At 32.9% G+C, this 27,026-nt stretch overlaps 3 protein-coding genes and 1 long non-coding RNA gene across 10 annotated transcripts; 2 read left to right on the forward strand and 2 right to left on the reverse strand.

Annotated features, from left to right (window-relative positions):
• Positions 1-286: 286 nt before the first annotated feature.
• LOC108472464 (ras-related protein RHN1) lies at positions 287-2,065 on the forward strand. 6 transcript variants are annotated; one of them, XM_053020823.1, is made up of 7 exons: positions 287-453; positions 723-800; positions 901-1,068; positions 1,200-1,368; positions 1,510-1,583; positions 1,667-1,760; positions 1,833-2,065. In XM_053020823.1, the coding sequence occupies exons 1-7, from the start codon at positions 415-417 to the stop codon at positions 1,934-1,936; spliced, it is 726 nt and encodes a 241-aa protein (XP_052876783.1). In that variant the 5' UTR covers positions 287-414; the 3' UTR covers positions 1,937-2,065. The 6 variants fall into 6 exon arrangements, with proteins under 6 accessions (XP_052876783.1, XP_052876785.1, XP_052876786.1 ...); XM_053020825.1 differs by having other exon boundaries at positions 289-457; XM_053020826.1 differs by having other exon boundaries at positions 295-453; positions 883-1,068.
• Positions 2,066-2,979: 914 nt separating this feature from the next.
• On the reverse strand, positions 2,980-8,105 carry LOC108473905 (protein ALTERED PHOSPHATE STARVATION RESPONSE 1). Of its 2 annotated transcripts, none has more exons than XM_017775718.2 (5): positions 7,822-8,105; positions 6,669-7,713; positions 5,616-5,797; positions 4,275-4,498; positions 2,980-3,951 (listed from the first exon to the last, which is right to left on the reverse strand). In XM_017775718.2, the coding sequence occupies exons 2-5, from the start codon at positions 7,702-7,704 to the stop codon at positions 3,150-3,152; spliced, it is 2,244 nt and encodes a 747-aa protein (XP_017631207.2). In that variant the 5' UTR covers positions 7,705-7,713; positions 7,822-8,105; the 3' UTR covers positions 2,980-3,149. The 2 variants fall into 2 exon arrangements, with proteins under 2 accessions (XP_017631207.2, XP_017631205.2); XM_017775716.2 differs by having other exon boundaries at positions 7,808-8,099.
• A 9,337-nt stretch (positions 8,106-17,442) lies between these two features.
• Positions 17,443-21,314, reverse strand: LOC108472894 (uncharacterized). The gene is made up of 6 exons (XM_017774453.2): positions 20,779-21,314; positions 20,548-20,680; positions 19,496-19,599; positions 19,173-19,317; positions 18,929-19,069; positions 17,443-18,754 (listed from the first exon to the last, which is right to left on the reverse strand). Exons 1-6 carry the CDS (start codon positions 20,817-20,819, stop codon positions 18,077-18,079), a joined length of 1,242 nt encoding a protein of 413 aa, XP_017629942.1. The 5' UTR covers positions 20,820-21,314; the 3' UTR covers positions 17,443-18,076.
• LOC128286805 (uncharacterized) lies at positions 17,687-20,212 on the forward strand. Its single transcript, XR_008277503.1, has 2 exons — positions 17,687-17,832; positions 19,515-20,212. It is a non-coding gene; the product is annotated as an uncharacterized LOC128286805 (long non-coding RNA).
• Positions 21,315-27,026: the final 5,712 nt, after the last annotated feature.

The raw sequence follows: 27,026 nt of genomic DNA on the forward strand, positions 1-27,026 counted from the left end.
TTTTCAAAATCACTCCTGATAAGCATTTTTTAAAAGCACTTTTCAACAGTAATGCTAAACTAGCCATTAGTGAACAGTAAAGCTTTATCAATAACAGCGAATGGAGATGAAAATTAAGATATTTACACTTATTATGCATATAAATTTTTCAATGTGATATCGATATTATATTTATTTATTTATCACAAAACAAGCACAACTCATTGTTTAGAATCAAAGTTGTAAACAACCGGTCAAAGTTGGTAAAAAATATAGTACGAGGAAATCCAAGTTTCAAACCTACCATTCTCATTCAATCCTAAACAACGTTGCTGTTTTGCCTTTTATAAGATTGTACCAATTCTTTGTCTATCTAAAACTTTCTTTTGCCTTCGTAATTTTCAGTCAGTCGTACAATTAGATCTACACTGGACAATGGCAAGACCTGGTACCAGGATCATACAAGCCAAGCTGGTAGGTATGTCTTACCCTTTTTCTTTATTGTTTGAAAATGGGGATCAACTTGGTTTTTGATCTCCCAATCAACCTAAACTCTAGTGTTTTCCCTTTTAATTTCTTTGCTTTTAATAGTCCAAACTTATCATGTTTTGACTCTACTTGTTCAACATATATCCTGACATGATTTGAGATATGTTATAAGGAACTTATAAATACATAATATGGAAATTCCATTGAGTGCAACAACAAGGATTAAAAAGTCCATAAATTGAGAATAATTGCAGGTGCTTGTAGGAGACATGGGAACAGGCAAAACCAGCTTGGTACTAAGATTTGTGAAAGGCCAGTTTTTCCATCACCAGGTCCCTCCTTGTTTTATTCTATATGTATATATATATATATATATATTTGGTCTTCTGATTGAGGAGTTGATGAAATTTGTAGTAGTATTGTACATTATAGGAAGCAACGGTAGGAGCAGCCTTTTTCACTCAGATATTATCAGTAAGTGAAGCCACTGTAAAGTTTGACATTTGGGATACAGCGGGACAAGAAAGATACCATAGTTTAGCTCCCATGTATTATCGAGGTGCTGCTGCTGCCATTGTTGTTTATGATATCTCAACCATGGTAATCCATCTCACTTTCATCCATTTAAATGCATTGCTTATGTTAACCTATTAACAACACAGACATAGAATGTGACCCCAGGTTATTTCTATGGCATATCTCTTATGTTATTTTTTTTCTTCTTTTGACAGGACACCTTTGCACGAGCAAAGAAATGGGTTCAAGAACTGCAAAAACAAGGTGAGGAAGATGCTGTTATGACACTTTCAGTTCATACTAAGTTATGTTTTCTAGACACTGTGCCTGACTTGCTCCTGTCATGCCTCGTTTATTTGTGTATATCATGTCTGATATTGGGAGGTATGCTGGCCTACCCAACTCTATGTTTACTCCTATGCTTTAACTTTTGCCTGCAAATTGTTCTTGGTAAAGAATGATTGGTTAGCTATAAATCAACAGCTAATTATTATTTTTTATATGATCTTATATGCCATGTGTAAGGAAATCCAAAGTTAGTGATGGCTCTGGTGGGAAACAAGTCAGACTTGGACTCAAAAAGAGAGGTTCAAGTTGAGGTATTTCCAAAACGCTTCCTTGTGTAGCATAATTATACTATCTCAAGTTACTAAGGGCACACACAAATCTCATTCGTTGGCAGGAAGGAGAAGAATTTGCTCAAGAAAATGGTATGCTTTTCATGGAAACATCAGCAAAAACTGCAGAGAATGTGAATGAGCTCTTCTATGAAATAGGTAACACATTATTGATGCTCATTCCATACACCTTTGGCACATTTTCATCATTTGATCCTTTCCTATGTGCAGCTAAGAAGTTGGCAACAGCTTCCCCTCCCAACCCATCAGGGGTAACTCTAAACCATGACGAAACACAGGAAAGAAGAGGAAAGCTATTTTGTTGCATAGGTTGAAACTGATACCATCTCCGCACCCATATCCCTTTCAACACTTGTGCACTCTCTCTTGTATGTCATTTGCAGATAGCTGATTGTATAAATTACTTCAATAATTATGAATAATATGCTTACAAGCTATCAAAATTGTTGTAAATGACTAAACACCGAAACCAAGGAAATACTGTTTCATAGTTGGTATCGATGCTTACGAAGTTTTATTACTAGTTCTATAAATGGTCAACAAGGACTATACTAACACACACCTTTGAATTGCTTTACTTCAGAGCGGGCAAAAGGACCTATGTTCTAACTCTTTTAATTTATTTCAATACATTTCCGGACATAGTTATGATTATAACCCTCAATTATCTTCGAAGATATATGGAAAATCTTTATAAAAAAAAAATTAAAACATATCTATATTTGATAGACTTAATCATATACCAAATCACATGCTCAAGCCTGAAAATTCATCTAAAAAGTGAGAGAATTTGGGATAAAATATAAACGTGAAAAATGGACTTAGTGAAAAAAATAAGATACATTTTGTAAACAGACCGAACCTTAGGTAAGATTTTTGACCCGACCCGACCCATACATACATGCATTTGATGCTTACACTAGAGTTTGAATAACATAATAAATAAATAAAAATAAAAAACTCTATTTCTTTCTTTCTTTCCAATCACTGGTAACTAATTATTGTTTATGTTAATTGGATTTGGGTAATTTACAACGGATATGTAAACAAAGGTATAAAATACAAAAGTGGGAATAATATAACCTGGTTAATCTTATTAGTTTTAGGGAAAGTAAAGAGGTGATTAATCTGTACATTTGACAAATTCACAGGGGAGTAAAACAAGAACATAATCATATAAAGGTAGGGGACAACCATCATTAGGGCAACACCCTGGTTCAAATAGCACCACGCAAATATCGTTTCCACCTAGAAAAGATTGGGACCTCCATCCTCAAAAACATCAAACAAAGGAGCTTTGGTACATAGAGTAAAACTTCAAATATATATATATATATGGAGTATCATATATTCACACTTATCTCTGAATATGTGCCGGATATAGAGTACTTTAAAAAAAAAATGAAGAATCCCGGTAACATAGCATTTTAGAGTTCATCCTATACCTTTCTGTTGATCTGAGTGTATCCATATAAAGCACATCGAACACATTATACATAGAAAATTGCATAAACATACTATTAAGTTTTATGAGCTATGATTTGGATTCCTTGAATGCGATATGGCCCTTAACTCCCCATACATTTTTGAACAAGCAACGGCAATAGTTGACATTGCTCTGAAGAGCTCTGGCAACCGAGTTTTAAGGCTCACTAAAGACTTCTCCCTCACCTGAATACATAAAATCCTGTACGCCTCTTCCTCTTCTCCCAACCTCCTTTTCACTGCTTCCACCATAAATTGCCTTTCAGTAACAGCATCATTGTTAGGGTTGTCGTCTGTCCTCGTTGGATCCAACTCCTCCGGTGTTCTTCGCTGCATATATTTATTGTACCAATCCTCAAACTGCCGTTGCTTCTTTGCGAGCTCTTTCCGAGATTCCTCGCATTTTTCCTTCAGCTTCATTTCATCTCGTTGATGCTGCATGATAGCGTCAATCACGTGAGCAAAGTTATTAATAGCAGTTCTCGCAATCTCATCTGGAAGTTTGTCAAGTTTGTCCTGCCAAGCAAGGATAAGCCTCTGAATAGGTGGACTTTCAACCCTTGGAGGTGAAGAACCTTTCTCCTTCAGGCTGCTTTCGATGGGAATGAGATTTAGCCTTAACCAATTATTCAGGGCTTTTATATACTCTTTCTGGTGGTCTATAAGCTTACAAAACTGCATGTGCCAATCCTGTACAATCGCTAACAGCTGGAACGTACGCTCATGGTGATGCTCGCTTGTTTCCTTTGGCGATTGAGAGAGGTCCAGATGATCCCTCAGTATATCCGCTATCCTACATTGGCTGTCATGTTCTTCTCTCATGGTTTCCCACATTATCACCATCCTGCAAATTGACACATTGCAACCCACATCATCCAAACTTGAAACAAGAAAAGAAAATTCAATGATTTCATCAAATTTTAAAACATCTTAGATACACCCTATGCAAATACAGTAAATTGATGACAATACTTAAGCCTCGTTGGAGAAAACACAAAGGCAGAAGACAAAAACTGTGTAAGGTTACAAGTATCTAAGAGTGATTGTTAATACTCTGTTTTTACAGAAAAAGGGGAACTGCCCTGCCATTCAAATCCTCTCTTGGATCAAGTCATAGGCCTTTTTTCTGAGAAAGTCATAGAGTTAAAAAGATGAACTGCAACTTACTTCTCGACGAGGTCAACGAGTTTTGGATAGAGCTGCTCATCTCGTAATCGATTTATCTCTGAAACTGTAGAATCCATGGATTGCATGTCGACAATATATCTGGTGTGTAGATGACTTACTGCTGCTTTTGCCTTTTCGAGTGCCTCAGAATTGGTACCTCGTTTCTTTAGTTTATTTAGAGTGGCAACCTTCCTTTGGTACTCAAACTTCATGAGCTCACCAGCCTATCCATAAAAAATCAAACCCAAAGAAGATCAGGGAAATGCTTAATTCAAGCAAATCAAACAAAAGCACGTAAATACTGTCATTTAGGAAAGTGCAGATGTACTGCTGTGAATTACAAAAAGATATGTATGTTGGTGGAAGCAAAACAGACATTAGAATTAAAAAAAAAATTGGAAATTAAATAGATAGTAGCAGTATCTTGAACATAAGTAAGCACCTGAATGACATTTTCCAAGGCTGCTGCAGGTTATTTCTAGGAAAACAAAATATAATTTGAGAGGCCACATCCTTCATATGTGATCCTCTAGCCATTTTTAATGTGGGGCTTCTCTAGTTAGGACTTAAGTGACCACTGAGGATGAGATTTCCTCTGGGTGCAAGGATATACTAGCCTAACTGAACCTTGAATTAGTAACTAAGTTACTGATCTAAGAATGTGCATTTTGTTTTTGGTGTGCTGAGAAAGGGAACATCACACTTACATCCCACTAGTTATATACTACAAGAGGATTGGCATTTGGTACAATTACTTGAACATAACACGATGAATGATTTAACAAAAAAGGAGCAAATTACTTCTATGTGAATTACACCATACCTAAAATGACTTGAAAATTTGTTGCTTCACATAGATATAGCTTACAGATGGTCTCTGTCTATCCAAGCGTGAATGTGTTCACTTATGATCCAAAGAAAAAGATTCGTGGCAAAGCAGTAACAATCTGAACTATGTTGTAAAAATCAAAATTATTGGCCTAAAGGCAAGTACCAGTGGTGCATTTACCCACAATTATAACATTTCTAGCCTTGTGGTCAATAACTATTCAAGACAAGGTAACTATATGTACAGGCAGCCCTTTGATTGAGTGTCAATCATGCAATAAGGAACAGTAGCATTATAAAATAATTGAATGTCCTATACTGGTCGATCGGCCAAAGAAAACCATATTATGCTGGTTTAATTTATCAAAAAGGTATCATATCATCGAGCATTTCAAACCAAGACATTTTATACTATCAAAGTTACACAACAGTATGGTGGTCATTCAGTAGATAATGAATAAGAGGACAAATGACATAATGATAATAATAATAATAATAATAATAATAATATACCTTCACTTCATCATAAAGCTTTTTTTCCCATGCAAGCATTTTATCCAACACAGTGGCATGAGTCTCATTATCCTCTGAATCAAAGTCATCGTTTGCGTTATCAGCATTGTCTAATTTAGGTCCTTTAAAGGAACGGTTCCAAGTAATAACACGCATTACTCTCTGCGAGTGATCAAGGTGTCCTGCAAAGTATTAACCAAGATAATATACAACCCATTTAAGCTATATTATGTGAACAAAATAATCACATATTCAATTCCACAAGAAAGGTGAAAAAGAAAAAATTTATTGGCCAAATTGTTAGACTTCACCTTATGATTTTGCATAGCTGATCTCTAGTTAATAATAATTTATGTGTTTGTACAAACTGACATGGTTAGACTCTAAAAGAGAACTGGATAAAATGCTAGTCATTCATGAAAAGAAGAGCTCTCTACAAACTGAAAGCAAAAACTTCTAAGCCAAAGTAGACCAGAACTTATTTAACAATGTTCAAACTATTGATATGCAGAACTCTCTAGTTCTATGCTTCGTGCAAGATTCCTCAACAGTCAAAATCCAAATCCTCAACTAATAACTCAATGTGACAAAGGATGAAAGGAATGAAAACCCATATTTACTTATAGAGACAGTGAACTAATCTTCTTAGCTTATGTTGTTCCAAACTCTTTATTTTTCTTGAAGACTGGTGCTCGATACAGTTTTTGATATGGATACGGGGGTATGACCCTCAAAACACCTTTCAAATGCATGAAAAACTTTCAAAATGATTGAACATACCTATACCTGACACATAACCATATCGGACACTCACACCATCAGTCTGAGTAACAAAGTTCTTGGCAAATTCATGCAAGAGGCATTAACATTTGAAACCCAATCTTAGAATTTTAAAGTTGAAATGCCGATACCAAACATCATGCAACCGGACAATAACAAAACTAGTCTAAAATTCTATTTATCAACGTAAAGGAAATAACAAAAATCTAAATCTAAATCTTAAGAATTGCACTGATGGTCAGTTTCATGATACAAAATTGAAAAACCCGTTACCTCGATTATCAGCAAAATTAGAGTGATAATGCAACCTAGTAGCTTCCAATAACTTGGAAACCTCATGCGCACTCTTTGAGGCCTTCAAGAAATGATCATCAAGCTCAGTAAACACCTGCAACAAATTAAAACTCCCCTTACCCAACCTCTTCTCTACTGTACTACCAACCCCCATTTTCCCACCCTTCTTGCTCCCTTTCCCTACCCCAGACATCGGTGGCACCGGCTTCTCCACCTCCACTGGCGTCTTCAGTCCCTTGTCCACAACCACCTCCTCCTCCCTCAGCTTCTCCTCCTCCACCACCTCTTCCTCCTCAATTCTTGCCGGCATTTCCTCAAATACCTTCCTTTCAACCTCCCCGTTATCCACCCTCATTTCTTCCACCACCCCTAAACTTGGTCCAGGTACACTACCTTCCGTGGGAAAGAAGTAATAGTAAGGCGAATCCTGGGGCGGCTGTGATTGCATTGCACGCGCCTGAACGGTGGTAGACGTCACTATTTCCTCCTCTTCGTCCTCTTCCTCCTCCTCCTCCTCCACCTCTCTCCTACTCCTACCGCCACTACCACTTCCCCTATAATTCCGGGATTTTCGCTTAACCAACGAACCACCGGCGTCCAGGTCATCGTCCTCCTCGTCATCTTCCATGATGGTGGTGGTCGACGTCTCCCTTTGCTTTCCTTTCAAGGGCATCTGTATGGGCATACTAGCGGAGCGTTGGATCGGAACGACCGGCTCGCCGGAAAGACTGACGGGAGGAGGAGGCGGAGGTAAGACAGGAGGAGGTTGCGGCGGCAGAGGAGGGGGAGGACCGACGAAGGAGGGGCCAGGGGGAGAAGGGAGATTTGGGTTCTGGACCTCACCGTGGGCGTAATCGCTTAAGGCGGCGCCAGTGTTCTTTAACGACATGGCATAAGCAGAGTGGGCGGCGGCAAAGGCGTTGCGGGCGGCAACCGCTTCTTTCATGAATTGTTTCCGCTCTTTGCATCGGGCAACGGCTTCTTCGTTCTCGATCCTCGACTGCGAACAACCCATAATTTCTCCCTAGAAAGAAAATTACCAGAATTGAATCCAATAATTGAATAATCAATCTTCCCCAATTGTTGAAAGTTGAAAGTTGAAAGAGAGAGATTCTTACAAGCTAGCTCAAACCTGAAAGTGTTTTGAGAGTCTGAAAAACGACGTAATGTTTTGGATACAGAAGAGAAGACAAAATCAGTCCAGTCCAGTCCAGGGCGGACGGCAGGGTTTTCTATTTATTTATGGGATCAATAAATGGAATATAAATTATTAAAATTTTATTGGCAATAAATGGGTCCCACCGTAAGAATGGAGTGAGAGAGATGCATTGCACACACTCACTCTGACACACAATCCTCACTTTACTTAACGACTCTGTCAGTAATTTACCTCTTCTTTAGATTGTTGGATCATTCTTCCTTATTCAGTCAACTTGTTATATGCCAACCAAGTTCTGGTTTAATGCCCAAATTACTCATTCAATATTGGAAATAAATCTTCTTTTTTTTCTTTTACAAAATAAGTAATAAAACAAGGTGAATTCCCTACCGGCACTTCCTCCCATCGCTGCATGTAAATATGACTACCAAAATTTTTAAGAATATCGTTCGAGAATGTCTTAGATATAGCACGCTCGAGGGTCGAAAAAAGTTGTTCATTTTCATTTACTTGGACCACTTTAATACTAATCATTTCGAGTACCATTCTCTTTAAGCTTAGACCCATGTTAATTGGAGTCTCTCAATAGCACCTTACAATTCCGCCAAAACTACATAACAACACCAAATATTTTAAGAAAAAAGTATTAATTTTAATATCACATTTATTGCAATCTTATATAATTCCAAATTTGCATATCATTTAAAATAAGAACAATTATGATTATCAATGATAGATCACAGTAGTTAACATGGAACGCTTGTAACATTACAAAATAATTATTAATTAAAATCTTCACAATTCAATTTTTTCTTAACAATTAATAAATTAACCATAATAAGTCCAAATTGTTAAAATAGTAATAGAGTTAACAGTAATTGTAAAAAAATTGTCTTAAAAATTATTTTTTAAAATACAATTTAGATTCAAACAAAATATTAACTATATTATAATTTTATTTTATTTAACTTTTAATAGTATAAGGACTAAATTAATCTATTTAATAATAAAGAAATAGAAAATCTCTCAGATACATTCGATTTATTTTTTTTCTTAAGACTTATTCAATTAACATGATTCCTGGTTAATAAATTAAAAATAATAATAATTTGAATCAAATATTTTTTATTTTTATGTTATAGAATTGTTTATCTTTAAATAAGTGAAAAATTAAAATTATTATATAAACATATAATTTCTTAAATTAAAAAAATACCTTATAAACTCAAGGGATTCAAACAGACAAAAATTATTTAAATAAATTTTCTAATATTCTGTTATGTTTTAAAAATCCTAATACTGCGTATTAATAATAATTTAGTTTTTCAAAACTTACCTAAACAATTATCATAACATAAAATTAAAGACGGAGACTATTTGGACTGCAAGTTTAAATATTTTAAGATTGATGTTAATTATGCAAATAGAAAATATTTTATTGCATCATATTGTGGAGTATGATACTATTTGAGAGCATAATACTAGACACAAATACCATAGATAGCTCATGAACTCTTTAATTTAGAACATTTAAAACTTCAAATGTGGTTGAGAAGACATTTGTTGTTCTAAGAAAATAGTTCTCATATTAACAACATCACCTTGTTATAGCATAAAAAGCAAGATTAGATTGTAATAGCATGTTGCATATTTTATAACTTCAATTACAGGTTGAATTGAGATGATCCGTACTTGTAAAAATAAATGGAAGAAAGAGATTTTGATTATCTTAATAATGCAAATTAAGATGATAAAAAGTACATGTTAAATATTAAAAGGGAAAAACCTAACGATTAGATAAAATTGTATATGATGTTTATTTTTCTTGTTACTTTTATTAATAATCGTATGATGATTTGATTTTAATTTTCTTTTTACTTATTTAAAATTATTTTATCGTACTAATATTTTTATAGTAATTAATATTTTTAAAAATATAAATTATGTAATTGTATAATTACAATTTATACAATTAAACATAGATCTAAACATGTTTAAAATAAAATAAAGCTTTAAAATATATTTTAGATGTTAATGAGTTTTGGTATAAATTAATTTGTGTTTTTGTAAGGTTTAATATTTGAAATATTTGTTAATAAAATAAATGCTCAATTTATTTCCATTTATTTATTTATTTATTTATTTATTTAAACAGAATAAAAAGATGCTGAGAAGGGACGGAAGTCTTCTTTCTTTTCATTATATTATTCCACTTTTTCAGCTGGCTCTGCAACTGGGGTCGGACCCACCCATACTTAACTTCCACAAGATTTAACAAATTTAAGCAATTAAATATGGACTTTTGATTTTAATAATTATCTCATAAATAATAATTATATATAATTAAATTATTTTTTAATTTAATAAAAAATTTTAAATCTTCAATACTACAATGTGTTTGATAAATTATTGAATTTTTGTTTCAAATGAAAAGAAAATTTTCAACATTTAATTTTTTAATTATATTTAATAATTATTATACTCTCACCATAGCACGACACTATTGGATAGTCTAAAGATGACCCTCCTCTAAGAGCAACCTGTATACAGCCATTGCGAGGATCAGACTATAAGCAACCCTTCATGCAGGACTGTTCGCAGCCAACTCTCCATGAATCCTGTTTAAGCTAGCTTAAAGACAGCTTACTGCGCAACCCTAGTTGGGACCATATATTACACTTTATGATAATAATTGACCTGCAACGGTCTTGCCTCTTGGCAAGCCCGCACAACCATGCAGGACATGGTAATATCGGTTACGTGGCACTGCAAGACAAGGGGTGACCCCTAATATAACCCTAACTGCACAAAAGGACTAGGGATTAGCTCTTTTTACTCAACAACCTTAAGCAATCTTCTCATTCTCTTCCTACCTAGCATTAGCACTCCTCTTGTCACAGGTGAACTGACACTCCCCTCCACCGTCCTCTCTTCTCTGTTGTTAACTCGTATCAATAATTGGTGCGTTGAGTTTGGACCGAACCATTATGGCTCATTCTTCTACTATAATCCCTGAAATTGCAACCAACCAAAACCAAAAACTCCCTTCGACCCAACCACGATCTAACAACTGCTTTAAACCACTCAACCGCCCATTAACCTAGACTAACAACAACAGAAAACCCAATACTCTTACCCACCTCTACTAAAGACATCCTCTACCAATACCTACCACCACCACCATGGTGGTATTCTCAACCCTACCAAAGCAATGCTAGTGCCCCACCAACGACCATACTTCTCAAAACCCTTAGTTAAGCTCCCAAAAATTTATTGAGATTCAAGAAAAAATGAGGCTTATTGAAACCCAACTTTTAAAGTTGCAAGGGTTGTATCAAGAATAATAGGAATATTAACATTTGTTAGACCATAAGAATGCTAGAAATGGGTTGGTATGGATCCTGTAAGATTTGATCGTTCAATCTAAGAGGAAGAGACATTTCAGTTTTTCCGTAATAGTTAGCCATATAATCTATTGAACTAGCCCCTCAGACCCCCTCCTCTAATGGACCATTAGAACCTAGATCTTCGTGACCTCGATATCTCATTAGAAGAGCATATGTAGGCATTGAAAAAAGAACTGTAAGAGTTCCATAATGCTAAACTTAAAGAGACTATAAGTAGAGGGCCTTCCTTTATTTGTAATCTTCTCATTGTATCTATTCATTAGTAAGAAAATACTATTTGAGAACATTTACTCAAACACTTGGAGTGCTTTAACTTTGTTGTGACTATTTATTTTTTCGAGCTTTCTTGTCTTTGAGTTACTTTCACTTATTTTTGATGCATTGAAGAATTTCTATTAAGAATTCTCACTTTGCGAGAGTTAAGTTGACTTAGGTGCATTTGAAGCGAAGAAATCGCCTAAGGCCGCACAGATTGCGAGATTAAAGTTTTAGCCCCGTGGCACATGTTTTATGCGCACACATAGACAGTCCAATTTAAATAATATGAAATAGGTTTTACATAAAATTAAATTGAATGTAAATTCAAAATAAGGTTTCCTTTTTGAATAAAAGAAAAGGATATCAATCCTTAATCCTTGCATTAAAATGTTATAAATAAATAAAAAATCATTGCATTCAAATGTTATAAATAAAACAAAAAGGATATAATAAGTCCGAAAAAGACATAACTACCAATTGTGTGTTTTCGGATTAGTACAAAAATCCTAAAAGTTTATTCTCTCTAAAACTTTGTGTTGTGGTTGGGTTTGTGACACAAGTTGAGGAATCAACGTCATTATGCTACTTTTAGATCGTCTAAGGTATATCTTCGACCTTTTTCCAAATCTTAACTTCATTCCTCATACATGGATTGTAACACCCTTAACCCATATCCATCACTAGAACAGGGTTATGAAGCATTACCAGAGTTTACAGATCAAACATAATTAAATCGTATCATTTACTATTCATATTCGAAATCATACAGAATCAATCATATTGTCCCTTAAATGGACTCATGAGGCCCAAATTATGCTTTAGAAACAAGTCAGAACTAAATTGGGAACTTAGAGAATTTTTAGCAAAATCTCAAAATTTTTCTTAGATGCAAGGGACACACACAGCTGAGACACACGCCCGTGTCTTTGCCCATGTGATAAATTTGAAGCATTCTGTTTCTCATATTTTAAGATGCAGAAGATACATAGCCAAACCACACGCCCGTGCACATAACTATGTGATTGTGTCACACACGGCTGAGACACACGCCCGTGTCTCTGCCCGTATGGACAAAATAAGCCATTTTATAGGCCACTTTTCTCACCCAAATTGTATTTCACCTACAACATCATTTAAGCACATTCACAAGCCAATTCAGAACTCTCAAACCAAGTCAATATCTAAGTCTTTTACATGAAATATCATCACATTTGTCCAAGTATTCAATTTTACCTAATTGATCATATAAACATATATGTATGTATTTTACCAATTCTTGAAATTCTTAACATACTTATATAACTTCCATCATTTAACCATTTCAATACACACAACAAACATGATAAGGCTTTATATATTTACATCAAAATATGCTAAACACTAGCCATTCCAATGGCTAGTTACAACTAAAACATTATTGTGCCAACATTGGCTAGTTAACCTTTACATGCCATTATATCCAAAATAAAGTTTGCCATTTTATACCAAAACGAGCTGAAGGATAGTGTGATTTTGCTCTGACCGACTTCCAACCTTTTTGAGCTTCTAAGTACAATAAAACAGAGAAGATAAAACACAGTAAGCATTACTGCTTAGTAAATTCACATAACTGGAAATTTAACTTACCGTTCATTTTCATTAAATAAACATATAAATAATATCCAAGCAATTTTGGCTTAAACCCTAATGCACACAACTTCACCAATCATATTAGTCAAGTAATTCACATAAATACCAAGAGCATAGATGAGCTCATCATATAATAACTTTCATATTCATATTCTTTCCATATCATCCTTCTATATTACATGTACATTTCCATAACAAATCATTTCAAGTTCAATTTAACCATGTCAAAACTTTACCCTTCAAATTTATTTAAAATATCGATGGATACGCTCATATAGTACACTGAAAGTGTACAAAACTAAAAATCCATCAATTCATATCTGCGGGTACCCATTAGGGCACATAATCAGGAAGCACTCTCTCGAGCCATATAACAGGATGCTCATGTGAGCCATGTAACAGGAAGCTTATCCGGGCCATAACAGGAAACTCATAAGAGTTTAAAACAGAAAGCTCATTGAGCTTAACAGGTAACTCCGAAGAGTTATTATCAGGAAGCTCTGGATAGCCATATAACAAGAAGTTCAAGCGAACCATATCAAGAAGCTCAAAAAGAGCCTATATTAGGACGCTCACAAAGAGCTGCGGTAGTCCGCAACACATGCAGGATCACTACTGATCAAGATGCTCGCAAGAACCATATAACGGGAAGCTCGAGAGGGCTTATAACATGATGCTAGTAAGAGCTATGGTGTGTCTGCAACATATGCAGGATGACAACTAATACGGGAAATCCTGTATCCATCGAATTTCATTTATTCAAACGAGACTTAGCACTTATCAAATATCCTCAGATATATGATCAATACTTATACATGGAAATTATACATTTCACAAACATAACATTCAATTTAAGCATATAAACATACAATTTAGTTACTTGTTACTTGTTACTTGCTTGTATATAGAGTTCTACTAATCTGATACATTTTTTTTTCTTCGATCTAACTCTTTATTTGATCTTTTCGGATCTATATAAACGAATTTAACATCAATTTAACACATCTCACATTTAATTCAATCCAACTTACATCTTAGGCAAAAGTACCATTTTGCCCTTATACTTTTAATTAATTTCAATTTTGTCCCTAGGCTTGGAAAATGAAATTCATGCATTTTAATCCTTATTCCAAGCCTAGCCAAATTTTTCATATAACATTTACAGCCCATGTAATTCATAAAATTTAGAAATTTTTCATTAATTTCACACCTTTACAATTTAGTCCCTAAATCATAATTTCATGAAAATTTCCTTTACAACAGTTGTTTATCTATCAACAACCTTTCATTTTCTACCATAAATTTCAAAATTTCAGCATACTCATCCATGGAAAACTTTTAATACTTTGATAAATTTGAAAATTGATCCCCAAAATAGATAGATTAGGTTATTATGATCTTGGAAATGTAAAAATTACTAAAAATGGGAAATGATTACTTACCCAATTAAGCTTGCTTGAAATTATCTCTCTTAGCTAGGGTTTCCATAGAAATTTTGGGGAAGATGATGATATGAAATTTATTTATTTATTTATTTAACTTATCATCCATTAATTTTTTAACTTTCCAATTTAGTCATTTTCTTTATCTAATTTTCCATGGATGAATAACCATAAATATCTACTAACTTCTGTTAATGGTCTATTTGTCATATAAGGACCTCAAATTTTGAATTCCATAGCTATTTGATCCTTTTACCTTCTAGAATTCAACTTTTGCATTTCATGCAATTTGGTCCTTTCTATAATTAAACATGAAATCGGTAAAATTTTCTTATCAAAATTTCTATACGTCTTTCCTATCATAATGCAGACCATATAATATTTTTAAAATAATTTTTCTTTTTAACTCAGATTTGTGGTCCCGAAACTACTATTTCAATTTCACTGAAAATGGGTTGTTACATGGATCCTTAATTGTGATCACTAAAATAATTTTTCTGTTGCACCACAGGGCATATAGTCGATCCAACAATTTTGCATTGAAAAGATATTAGATAGACTCTAGGCTCAAATTTCAACTCAATTGACACGCACATGCAATCAAGTTCTAAAATAACCGGTAAATCGAAATAAGTGCTCAAATTTTAAGATAATCAATTATAAAAAAAAATAACATAAATATAACAAGCAAATATTGTCTCTCCTCCAAACTTAAAGATCACATTTGTCCTCAATGTGAGAGATACATAAACAGAAAGCATAAAACTATGAAAAAAAAATAACAACACCTAATTAAAAACTAGAAAATACGAGACATAGAAAGTTTAGACAAGCCAAAGAGCCAGAAGATAAACTACAAGAAAGCATTAAAATAATGAGAGACATTGTGAGAAAACTCCCCTAATTTGCGACCAAAACATCATTATCAATAGGACATAACCTACCATCGAGGTAGTTGAAAGGCGACCGAAATAGTGGGTATTAGCTATTTGGGGCGGATTGGGGTTGATAGGGGTCGTAGGGACTGTTTGGGGTGGTGGATGGAGGTAGAAATGGTGAAGGTTAGGCACAACTTACTGGCATGGTTGCGGCGGAATGGCGGCTGGACTATGTTATAGGTTGCAAAGTCGATGCCTATTGGCCGCGATTGTTGGAGGAGTTAGTGTGGTTGGACCGGGTTTGTTGTTGCCCGATTCTGGAATAGTGGTTTAGTAAATAGAGTCTATGCAATGTGTGCTAAACTAGGCGTGAGGCTAGGGGTGGCTTGGTGGTGCTACACAGGGTTCAGTCGACCTGTTCTAGTCAATGGTTAAGGTTAGTCGACATTGGAGTTTGGTGGCCAGCGGCTGGTTGGGCTAAACAGTGCTACTATAGTGCTCAGGGTTATGGGGTTGAGAATGGTGACTAGTGTTAGGGTTAATTTATGTATATATACTAAAAAATATTTAATTGAGAAACTATACTGAAATCCTACAATGCACATTTTCACTTTGCTAAAAATTGTCTTTTTTTCTTTCTTTTTTTCTTATGGCTGGAAATTAGAAGTTTGTGGATTTATTTTTATCTGTGTTTGAGATAGACATGGTTATAGTTTTAAGGATTGTTTAAATTTACGATGGTGCCATAGAGCTGGGTGACTTATAAAATTCATCTGTCATGTTAGTACGGAGCCATCTCCTGGAAAGTTGGATTGCATTGCAACTCAAGGTCTCTGTTGATGGTGATTATACGGTTTGGGGTTGAAGTGTGCCAAGAACTTAGTTCAAAAATTCACATATATACACATGGTCAAGATATACCTAATGTGCCAAGAAAATATAACCACAACATTTCATAATGAATTATGAGATAACAACTATCCAAAACAAGACGAACTCAACATGTCAACCTTATTTGGTCATCAAATAAGTCCCAAATAACATAACATATGCCATAATCAACCATTATACCAAAAGGCTCAAAACATAACAAAATACTTATCACATATAGTAACACCAAAAATCTTATCTACATGCCACTTATAAGCGTTTTTCATTCTCTCTCCAAAATTAGCATAAACTGATAAATTTTAAGAAAATCAACCTAGTTTTTAATTTTTTTTTAGCATTTTCATATAATTTAACCCTAGTGTTAGGGTGTGCAACTGGCAAGTAAAGGTTTGTGGCGTGCAAGTGGTAAAGTTATTTTAGTTTTTTAATAATAAATAAAAGTATATAAACATATATATTAATAAATTAAAGACAAAAATAATATATAATAATCAAACAATTTTATAATATAAATTTAGTACTTATAAAATTTAGTAGTTAATTTTTAATTTATCAAACACATTCTAAGTTAAAATGATATATTTTATTTAAAAATATAATTAAGAGGAACTTAATTATTTACAACATAAATGTGACTAAGTTACTAATTTAATGGCAAATAATTTACATGGGTTCAAGTTTGGTTGGTATGATGTCTAAGATTCTAATTTTATGTGTGATTATATCTCTTCCTTTTAATTTTTTTCCGAAAAGTTACAAATTAATTACAATTATAGTGTAGATATAAATATATATTTAAACAATCACAAAGTAGAATACCTATTACAAAGACAAATGGACTAAGATTTGAACTAATCCAGAATACTGCAGATTTAATTAGACTAAAATTCTCACATGATGAGATTTAAATTCGCACATAAAATTGTATATGGTGAGTTTCAAACATATGTATTTAAGACCCACTTTTACCAAGTCCTTAATGGCTCCCCTCTCTAACTTTTTTTTTTTAATTATACAGTATCTACTTTCATCTATAAATCCTCTCAAGTCCTTAAGTAAGAGGAAAGTACATATTTAAGCATAATTGAATTATTGTTGCAATTGTAATGTTGCCAAGTAAATTAAAATTCAATCGAGGACTTCCCTTTACAACTTAAAATATAAGATATAATGAAAGCCTAGTAAAGAAACTATATTATGCATCTATTAAAACCTAAAAACAAAAAATTTCAAATCAAAGATCATTGACTGAAAAACATCCAAAATTTTTATGCATTAAACAGGTGAACACTGTAATCTATACATATATACAAACCTATTTTACAAGCCTTCTCTTTTTTCTTTGCTTTTCTTGAATGACAATCCAATGCTTCTTTCCATTATTAAATATGGAGCTATATGATGAATATGAATGAACCAATAAACTAATTTCCTATAGGGGCCATTCACATGATGAAAGAATTAGAAGGAATGTAGAAGGTAAATATCACTACTCTCCTAATGCTAATTTCTTCCCCCCCCCCCCCCCCCCATGTATAGCTCCAAGCCGAGTCCCCAAACTATCGTATTCCGGTAGCTTTCGATTTGCATGTTTGGGAAACATGTCTCGCTCGAATGAGGAGGCCTGTGTGTGCCTTCCTTCTGCTTCAGTTGAACTTGAAACTTCTTTTGGAAATGGTGCAGCATTCCCTGGAGAAGAACTTGGATCGGGTATAGCACTCTGTCAGCCAACCCCCAGATCTGGTGGTGGTTTCAAACGTCTCGTCCTAACTGACCTTGGTTTTGGCTTACTTTCAACAGCTGAATCATCCGGTTTATTGATTTCCTCAGCATCTATATTACCACTTGGTGCTTTAAGCTCCTCAGTGCTGTTTTTTTCCTTTCCGAAATTGACCGATGGCTTGACAGAGGGGGGAGAAATAAATCTATAGTAAAAAGGCTTCCTGTTTTCTGTACCATCGTCTGAAACACTAGCTTCCGAAGTAGAACTAGTCTTCAGGATATCTTGATCAGTCAATTCACCCTCACTACTACTATGCAGCTTCTTATCATCAGCGACCTCCTTTCTTGTATGAGAAGTAAGGTCTTTTTCATTTCTTTTCAGCCTCCCGTACTCTTTTATGTTTCTCATTCTGTTATCATCATCATGATTGTTGCTTTTCTCGAAAGCCCCCTCACTGCTACTGCTTCTATGCTGCTTCAGTTTAGCATCTGCGACCTCCTTTCTTGGACAAGAAGTGCGGTCCATTTCATTTCTTATTGGCTTCCCGTACTCTTGCATGTTACTTAATCCATTCTCATCAATATGATTGTTGCTTTTCTTTATGGTATCATTCTTGCTTCCGTTCAACTTGTATCCGTGATCACCGCATTCATTTAATGACTTGTTCTGGGCTTCCTTCTGTAAGAAAAGCCAATACGGAATATGTTACAACATGCATCAGCCTTAGAGCATCATCACCTTCCGTTAAACCGCAATTGTATTTTGTAACATTAAAACCATTCAAGGCTGTTCCCTCGACTTTTCTTCTGATAAGATGCAGCAAATGACAAGGTTCTAGGCAGAGAGGCTTACTTGTTCTGAAGAAGGTAGCTTAAACAGTTTCTGTTCCAAAGCCTTCGAGTCCCATTCAATCGAAAACTCTTTTGCTATGACATGCATCAATTGAAGCTTCATCTCTTTCGTAGGAGGCTCTCCCTGTAGCTTCTGCACAAACTGTACATAAGCAAATACTCAGTTAGTACTAAAAAGAGAAAAATGTTAACAAGTTAGAAGAAGGCAACATTTAGGACTTCAAGCCATATAATTTATCTATTACCTCTTGATTTATATAGGGTTCTAAGGAATTTCCATATTTCTCGGTAAATAACGTTCGGAGGGTGCGTAGTTCAGGCAAATCAGCAAATCGGGCTGCAGCATATATTAGAGATGATACAGCTCCTTTGCATTCCTCAGGGCACTCACTGTAAAAGTTAGGTGTTTTACCAAAACAAATGACCAACATAAGAATGTATAATCGAATTGATGCCTCACATTTCTATCCAATAGAAAAGTGGGGAAAATGTTGGCTTCAACAACTTTATTAGATATCTATTATATAAATAGAAAAAAAAAGTTCTGGAAATTGGAGTCTTGACATACCTCTGCTTTTGCATTGCAGAGACATGCTTCAAGATGAGCTCCGAAAACTGCTCGATGAATTTGTAGCAGGTGGTTCTGTTTTGCTCGACCAGAAGACCTTCAGTCTGCATTAACACACAGCTATTAAAAGCTTTAACTGATGTAAGGTAACTTTGAGGCTCTACATGCGAATCCGACTACACCAATAAATATGCCATGCATGATTCCAACTTGTTGGCATAGTTCTGTTAGCCAAGTTGTGTTCAAGTCAGGTCCTACCGACTTGTTTGTTCAAGGCCTAAGATTTGACGAAAAGGCATAGTCAACTCAACGGATGACAGGATGCAGGTGAATAATACTGCACCATCGCTTGTTTGTTCCAAGGGAAGGAGGAGGCTAGTTTAGTAAAAAGATGGTTACAAGTAAAGAGAGATCATTGAAGACAATGTAGCACATTAAAGATAAAAGGCATGAATGAATCAACAATAGCTATCTATGTTGCTAGGACTCGAGGGAATTTGGTATTGGGGGTCAAAAGAAAATTATACTAAGGGCCAAGGCCCTGGCCTACCCTTGGCTATGCCCTGCTAAGACTCTTTCATTTTGCTTCGACTACTCATATTTGACACTGAATGGACTCACATTTCACTTGGTAAAAACATAGGTGGCAATGCAAACACCTTGTAATATATCAAGGATTCCGTCAAATTAATAAAAAGAATTCAAAACTTGTCTGGATGCCATGAATCTCAGGAGAAGCAAACATTTGGAAGGATTCCATCAAATAGATGCCTTCTAAACAAACAACATTTTAGAAAAAGCCAAACAAATCAACAAATATTAATTGCATATGCTCCACCACATGCCCATACTAACTTAACAAATAACTCTGGGGCCTCTGCATCATGAACAACATGCCATTGCGGAAAATTCAAGCTATCACATCATCATCAAATAAACCTCGAGTTTCAAATTTTGCCAGAATCACAAAGAAGCTAATGAAGAAATCACTGAGCAAAAAGAAGAAACAGAAAAAAGGGAAGAAAAATTAAATATAAAAAGTAAAATAGTACCCTTCCATAAGCATTATAATAAAGACGGTTCCTGAGAAGGTCAGCGATATCTTTCTTCAAATACTTCTCCACCGCATTTCTCTTCTTCTTTATAGTCTCCAATCGCACCTTATTAACCCTTAATGCCGATTTACTAAACCCAATAGACAAACAAACCAATCAATCAACAAATACAAGATTGTCCACCAAAATTGAATGCAAAAAGGAAACTCTGGGTGTTGCATATCTAACCATCTTGAATAGAACTTTGGCTTCAAAAACAAATCAAACATGTTGAGAATGAAAAACAAACGCTGGGTTTCTTTTCCTTCTTTTTTTTTTTTTTAATTTGGAGGATGGAAATGTTTTAAGATATATAAACAAAGATAAGAAGAGATAACAGAAAGGTTTCTTCTTCACGTTACACCTGTAATCTCCATGTCAAAGACTCAAAGCAAAAGAAAAAAAAAAGTTGTTTTGTAGGTATATATAGCAAGGACTTGAGAGAAAAACGTTTCAGTTAAAGAAGAAGATTACAAAAGAGGAAGAAGAGATAAGGAGAAAGCTAAAATGTGTGTATTAATAGGAAAGAAAACAGAAGGTAAAACGAAAGGAATTTCAGAGATATTTTTTCTTTTTTTATGGAAGAGAAAGCAAAATTGGTTTCAGTTTTTAAGAATCTTTAGAAAGAATGAACAATTAAATTTAAATCAACTCTGTATATATTTAAAATAAACAAGGAAAAGAACATGGAAACTCAGCTGGCCACGTTGGACTCACTCTCTTGTTTTGCCGCTATATGAAAACTCCCGCGCCATATTTATTATTTTTAAATTACATTTCTATTAATGGTCTAATTCTGCCCCCACTCTCTGTACTTGTTGGACTTTTCAAATTTAGTTCCTCTGTTTTTAATTTTTATTTAAAAATTAAAGCCTAATTGAAAATACTGTTAACTAATTTTTTAAAAAATTTAATGTATTATCCATTAGACTTCAATTTTAAAATTTAAATTTTGAATACTAACATATTTAAAATTTAACAAAAAAATCATAACAATTTTATCATCTAAATTTTAAAAATTTAAGGAATAAGATCAATTAGTTGTTATTAGTTAGTTAAAAAGATTTTAATTATTGAAAAATAAACTTGATATTAAACAGATAAAATAATTATTACAAATATGTTATTGTTTAATTTTTAATATAAAATTTAAAATAAAAATGAGAAATATATATATATATATATATATCAAAATCATATTTTTATTGGGGTCTTGTTGTACGGACTATTGTATTGTGTATGGTACAATGTTTTTTTGACCAAAAACAATTTCAATCCATTGTAAACTTTGGATGTTGAAATACTCTCTCAAAAAAAAATTAATCCAAAAATCATATGGTAAATTATGTAATTAGTAGTAATTTTTTCAAGATACAAAATGGTCATTTAATTATTTAATTTTATTTTTCAATTATTTAATTATATTAGAATTGTGGGTGTTTTTCTTTCTATGTTAATTAACTAGTTAAGTGACTAAAAATAAATTTATTAATAATTGAATGATTATTAGTGTAATTTAACTCAAAATTTATAAATTGAAGGGTTTTGGACAGCGTCAAAATAGCGAGCAGCTCATTTCCACTGGAAGAATCAGAATGCATTTGCGTGTGGTTACTTGGCTGCCGGATTTCAGGTATATATGTTATTATTATATTAAAAGATTCAATTGGTTATTGTTGTTGTTATAATATTTAACTTATATTAATAAATAAAGGTTAATTTTAATAATAAAATAAACAAAAAAATATAATTTAACTTTTAATATAAAATAATTTACCAAATGTATCCCACAATCATTTGAAATTCCAAAAGTGAAAAAAGGTGATCTAAACTAACATCCACTTGTCGACATACCATTGCACTAAAAAGAAGAAACAATTCCAATCATGAGTCGTGAATGGTGGAAAGTGGAACACAGCTGTGATATGGAAATATTACCCCAATGCCCTTACCTCATTTCTATATTTCTATGTTTTATCGCTTAAAATTATAAACAACGCAAATTATAATTTTATAGGTGGTATATGGGCAACATTTTAACTTTGTTGGCCAAGTTTCAACAAACCCCACTTTAAGCTTTTGATAAGTTGTTTCAATTACCCCCAAAACAAAGTGGTTTCACTCTCTTTTTTTTTTCTTTGCAAGATGGCATAGCCCTAAACTTTGTTAATTGGCTAAATATAGTTTTTTTTTAATTTAGAAAAATAGGTCGCTTTTTAAGAGTAGGAAAACGCGTCTAATTGAGTGTATTTTTTACACAATTAATAATAAAGCTCACTCAGCTGTATAAATTTATTTTTAGGAATGAATTGTGAAAAATAAAATGCTTAACTGACTTGAAAAATTATAGGAGGATTCAAATTTTTAATTTAAATTTCCTATAATCACGTGATTTTGCTGATTGAAAATTATATTTTAGTTTTTTCTATAATTTTAATTATAAAAATGATTAACATTAATTGATAAACTAAAAGACTTATGAATATGATGATGAAAATAATAAATGGTTGTTTGCAAAAGGAAGAAAAACAAAAGCAAGAGTCATTTCTCACGTTCCTTCGCTCAAGAGTGTTTATTTAGGCACGGTAGCTTGGCAATACCATCTGTGTATTTATATTTTATATATTAAAAAATTGGACCAACTCATTATATATCTATAAAAATATATTTCTTATTTTAGTATATTTTATATTTGTTTGTGATTATATTTTCAATAATATTATTTTTAGTGTTTTTTTATAGAAATATAATATAATATATTATTTATTAATAAAACAAAATCAGCATTCATGATATCTTATTCTCCCCTTAAATTATTTAAAGTAGAAAGCAAGCAAAGCACATTCGAACATGGGATTTCAGTTAAGTGTTGGTCTGTTAAAAGTCGTTGCTATTGGTCCCGACTCCTCACTGTTTAGTTGGGTCACATTTAGGGGTATTTTTGAGGTTTTAGGATTTTGTGTATTCACATTCAAATCTTGTGCATATATTAACCCTGAGTTTTCTCATAAATTATTTTAGGTTTAAATCCTTTACACGTGAGCTTTATATATATATATATATATATTTATATATATATATATATTTTCATTGAGTTGTTTTTGTGAGCTTTATCCGTATATGTTTTCTTTTAATCCTCTCATTTTGTATTAAATTGATTTTAGTTTTAATTAATTAAATATGTATTTATTCATTTAATTTTAATTTTAATGAATCAAAATTAGTATAATTTAATTAATAGTTACAGATTATAAAATTTGGTTAATTTAATTAATAAAATATTAGTATTGAACCTTACTTACATTTGTGCCACTAAACATTGTTCATTCAACTTCAATTTTATTACTATAATTTAAATTGAGATTTTCTAATTAATTTAGAGAGTCCACATTATATTCATTAATAAGAATAATTTGATTAATTTAATTACAACAATATGTAAATACTAATATAAGAGTAAGAATTGAATATTTTTAAAATAGTGATGAGTTTTTAAGTTACGTAAAAACTTTACTTAATTTAATCTCAACATAAATAAAAATTTAATATAATATTTGGTATCCGAATTTAATATATATTTCCTTAATTTGGTATTGTTGATGCAATGTATCAACGAAAGTAAAGGAGGAAGAGAGTGCAGATCGAGGAAGGTCGGTTCACCCATTCTAAGGTTGAGAGTCGAATCGGTAGAGGGACTCAAGATGAGTTATTAACGTTTTAGGGTTTTTAGGAGATGAAAGTGTTGGAAAATATCGGTTTGAAAATGGTTTTCTTACACAGTGGAAAATTAAATTTTTGAAAATTGACTCAAGTTGTAATATTTATAGCAATAAACCTTAACTGAATTTGTACTTGTGTTTTCAACCAAGCAATCTTCTCCACTATTCTCGTATCACGAACTGTTTCAAGTGTAGGCTCGAACCAATTGAATAGAAACACATAAATAAAAAAAGTTCTCCTTTTTGGGGTGAAAATGAAAATTCTTTGTTCTTAATAAAAACAAGTAAAATTGTTATTTTGGAAAAATATATGTAATAGTTGAGAATAAATTCACTCTATTTTTCGGCAGAATAACAATCTCTCATAGTTGTGTCTATAGCTCTACTAGTGCCATCTATTTATAGGAAGAAAAGGCAAAACCATTGTTGAGTTGTAGTGGTTTATTTCAAATAGAAAAACAACATTCTACTTAGAATAGGACTAGAGTGGATAACACACCCTAGTATTCCTACTATGGTTGCCGCCCCCTTCATGTCCATGAGGGGTTTTTGGGCCTCTCTCACATCGGGTCTAATTACGAGTACTTTCTAGGCCTTTTTGATCTAGTACTCTGTAATGTCTGTATATGTCTGTATGTCTCGAGACATTGCCATGGCACTGTAGAAGTTTAACTTCAAAGTCGCCCTGTATTGAGACAAATGAGTATATGTCTCCAGACACAGCATTGTAACTGAATGTTTTTAGCTTCAAAGTCTCTATGTATTGAGACACATTAGGCATGTATCAAGATATTGAATAGGGGACATGAAAAATACACATTTAAAACACTTCTAAGCCATACTTAAGTGTCCAAAATCAATCCAACCATATAACACAACTCAAAAATCATATAATACATTATATTCGACATCCAAAACATATTAAACACAAATGTGATATCATCTAAACACCCACTTTCTCACACAAATAGTCCACCAATGTGTATGTTATATACTTGGATCAAAATAAATGAAGATTTCATACTCTTCTCCAAGTCTTTGAGATGTGAATTTCATACTCTTCTCCAAGTCTTTGAGATGTGAATTTCATACTCTTCTCCAAGTCTTTGAGATGTGAAGAGATTGATCCTCAGCAAATTCTCACTTCACATCTTTATGTACATGTTAAAAATAACATGTTAAGCTTGTGAAAGCTTAGTAAGTACAACGAGAAGCAACTTACCTTTTCAATAATTATAATAAATAAGTTTATAACTTAATAGCAATAGAATTTCTATGTTATACTTCATTTATTGTGCTTGGATTCATTATTATCCCAATCACTTACACTTAATCTTGTCACAATGATAGTAACTTTATTTTATCTTTTTGGAATTTATCGAATGCCCAATGTAGACTTAATGGAACATGTAGGATATGCAGAAGTAATATACAGATGCACCGAAGTGCAATAACAGTACAAAATAACATCAAAGTGCAATGTCAGAATAGAATAACATTGAAGTGCTTAATCAGAACAGAGTGACACCAAAGTGCATTAACAGAATAGAAAGCGCGCTAAATACTTCCTAATGACATGTCATCTATATCCTACTAGTTCATATCTTGTTTACATGGGCAAATATAATAGAAATAATTTCTCATTTACATTTCAGAGCAGAATTTATATACTTCTGAATACTTTTCAATTTAGTCTCAATTAATTCAAAACTCAATAATCATTCTCATAACAACTTAAAATAATTACACAAATCATTCAATATCATATATCACTTATATATATGTTCAATTATAATTTTACCTTCCATATCAACTTTTCACATTTTAAAATTAGTCCATTTTCATGTGCTTTCAATTTAAAACATAATATCACCTTGTAATTGATATCCAATAAATTTCAACACATTCATGATCCAATCTGATATTATATATTAGCATATTCATCTATAAGACTAATCGCATAAATATTAATATAATTAATCTAACAAATTCTTATACTTAGATATTTATTAAGTAAAATTCTTATTAAAGTAATTGTTGAATAAATATGGAAATGGTAATGTAATGTGTGTATGTATGGAAATGGTAATGTAATGTGTGTATGTAAGTTCTATGAATTAAAATATCGAAATAAGTGATTTTGGAAAGATATGGCTTAATAAACATTGGTTATCAAATGTTTTATTTCCTTGTAAAATGTAATAAGAATTGGTTGCCCTAGAATGACAATTTAATGTGATTTGTAATATGTGAAAATTAGTGAAATATGATATTAAAGAGTAAATTGTAATATGAAAATGAAAACATATTAATATTTGTTTAATAAACTTGTAATGGGTTTTGACTCTTAATATATGGAACCATTTGTGAATGGAATGTGACAATTATTATGTGTGAATATATGTAATTTGAAAATGTTAGATATTTGATGGAAGCTTATAGAGCCTTATTTACATAAATGTGATATATGTGCATATGTGAATAAGCTAATTAAAATGTGACTTGGCCAAGCAAGCTTTGTAGGAACAGTTAGGATACATGCGGCATGCCAAAGCGATTAGTGCGCACGCCATAGCAATTAGTGCGCATGCTTGTGAATAGGAGACTATGATAGAATGTTGTGATTTGTGTCATATGACACCATACTATTGTGCATTATGGATCCATTTTTAGGGTATTCAGATGGATATACTTTTAGCGCAATGCTTTTGGGTGTTT

The sequence above is a fragment of the Gossypium arboreum genome, chromosome 2 (assembly GCF_025698485.1).
Source record: "Gossypium arboreum isolate Shixiya-1 chromosome 2, ASM2569848v2, whole genome shotgun sequence".
Classification (NCBI taxonomy): Eukaryota; Viridiplantae; Streptophyta; class Magnoliopsida; order Malvales; family Malvaceae; genus Gossypium; species Gossypium arboreum.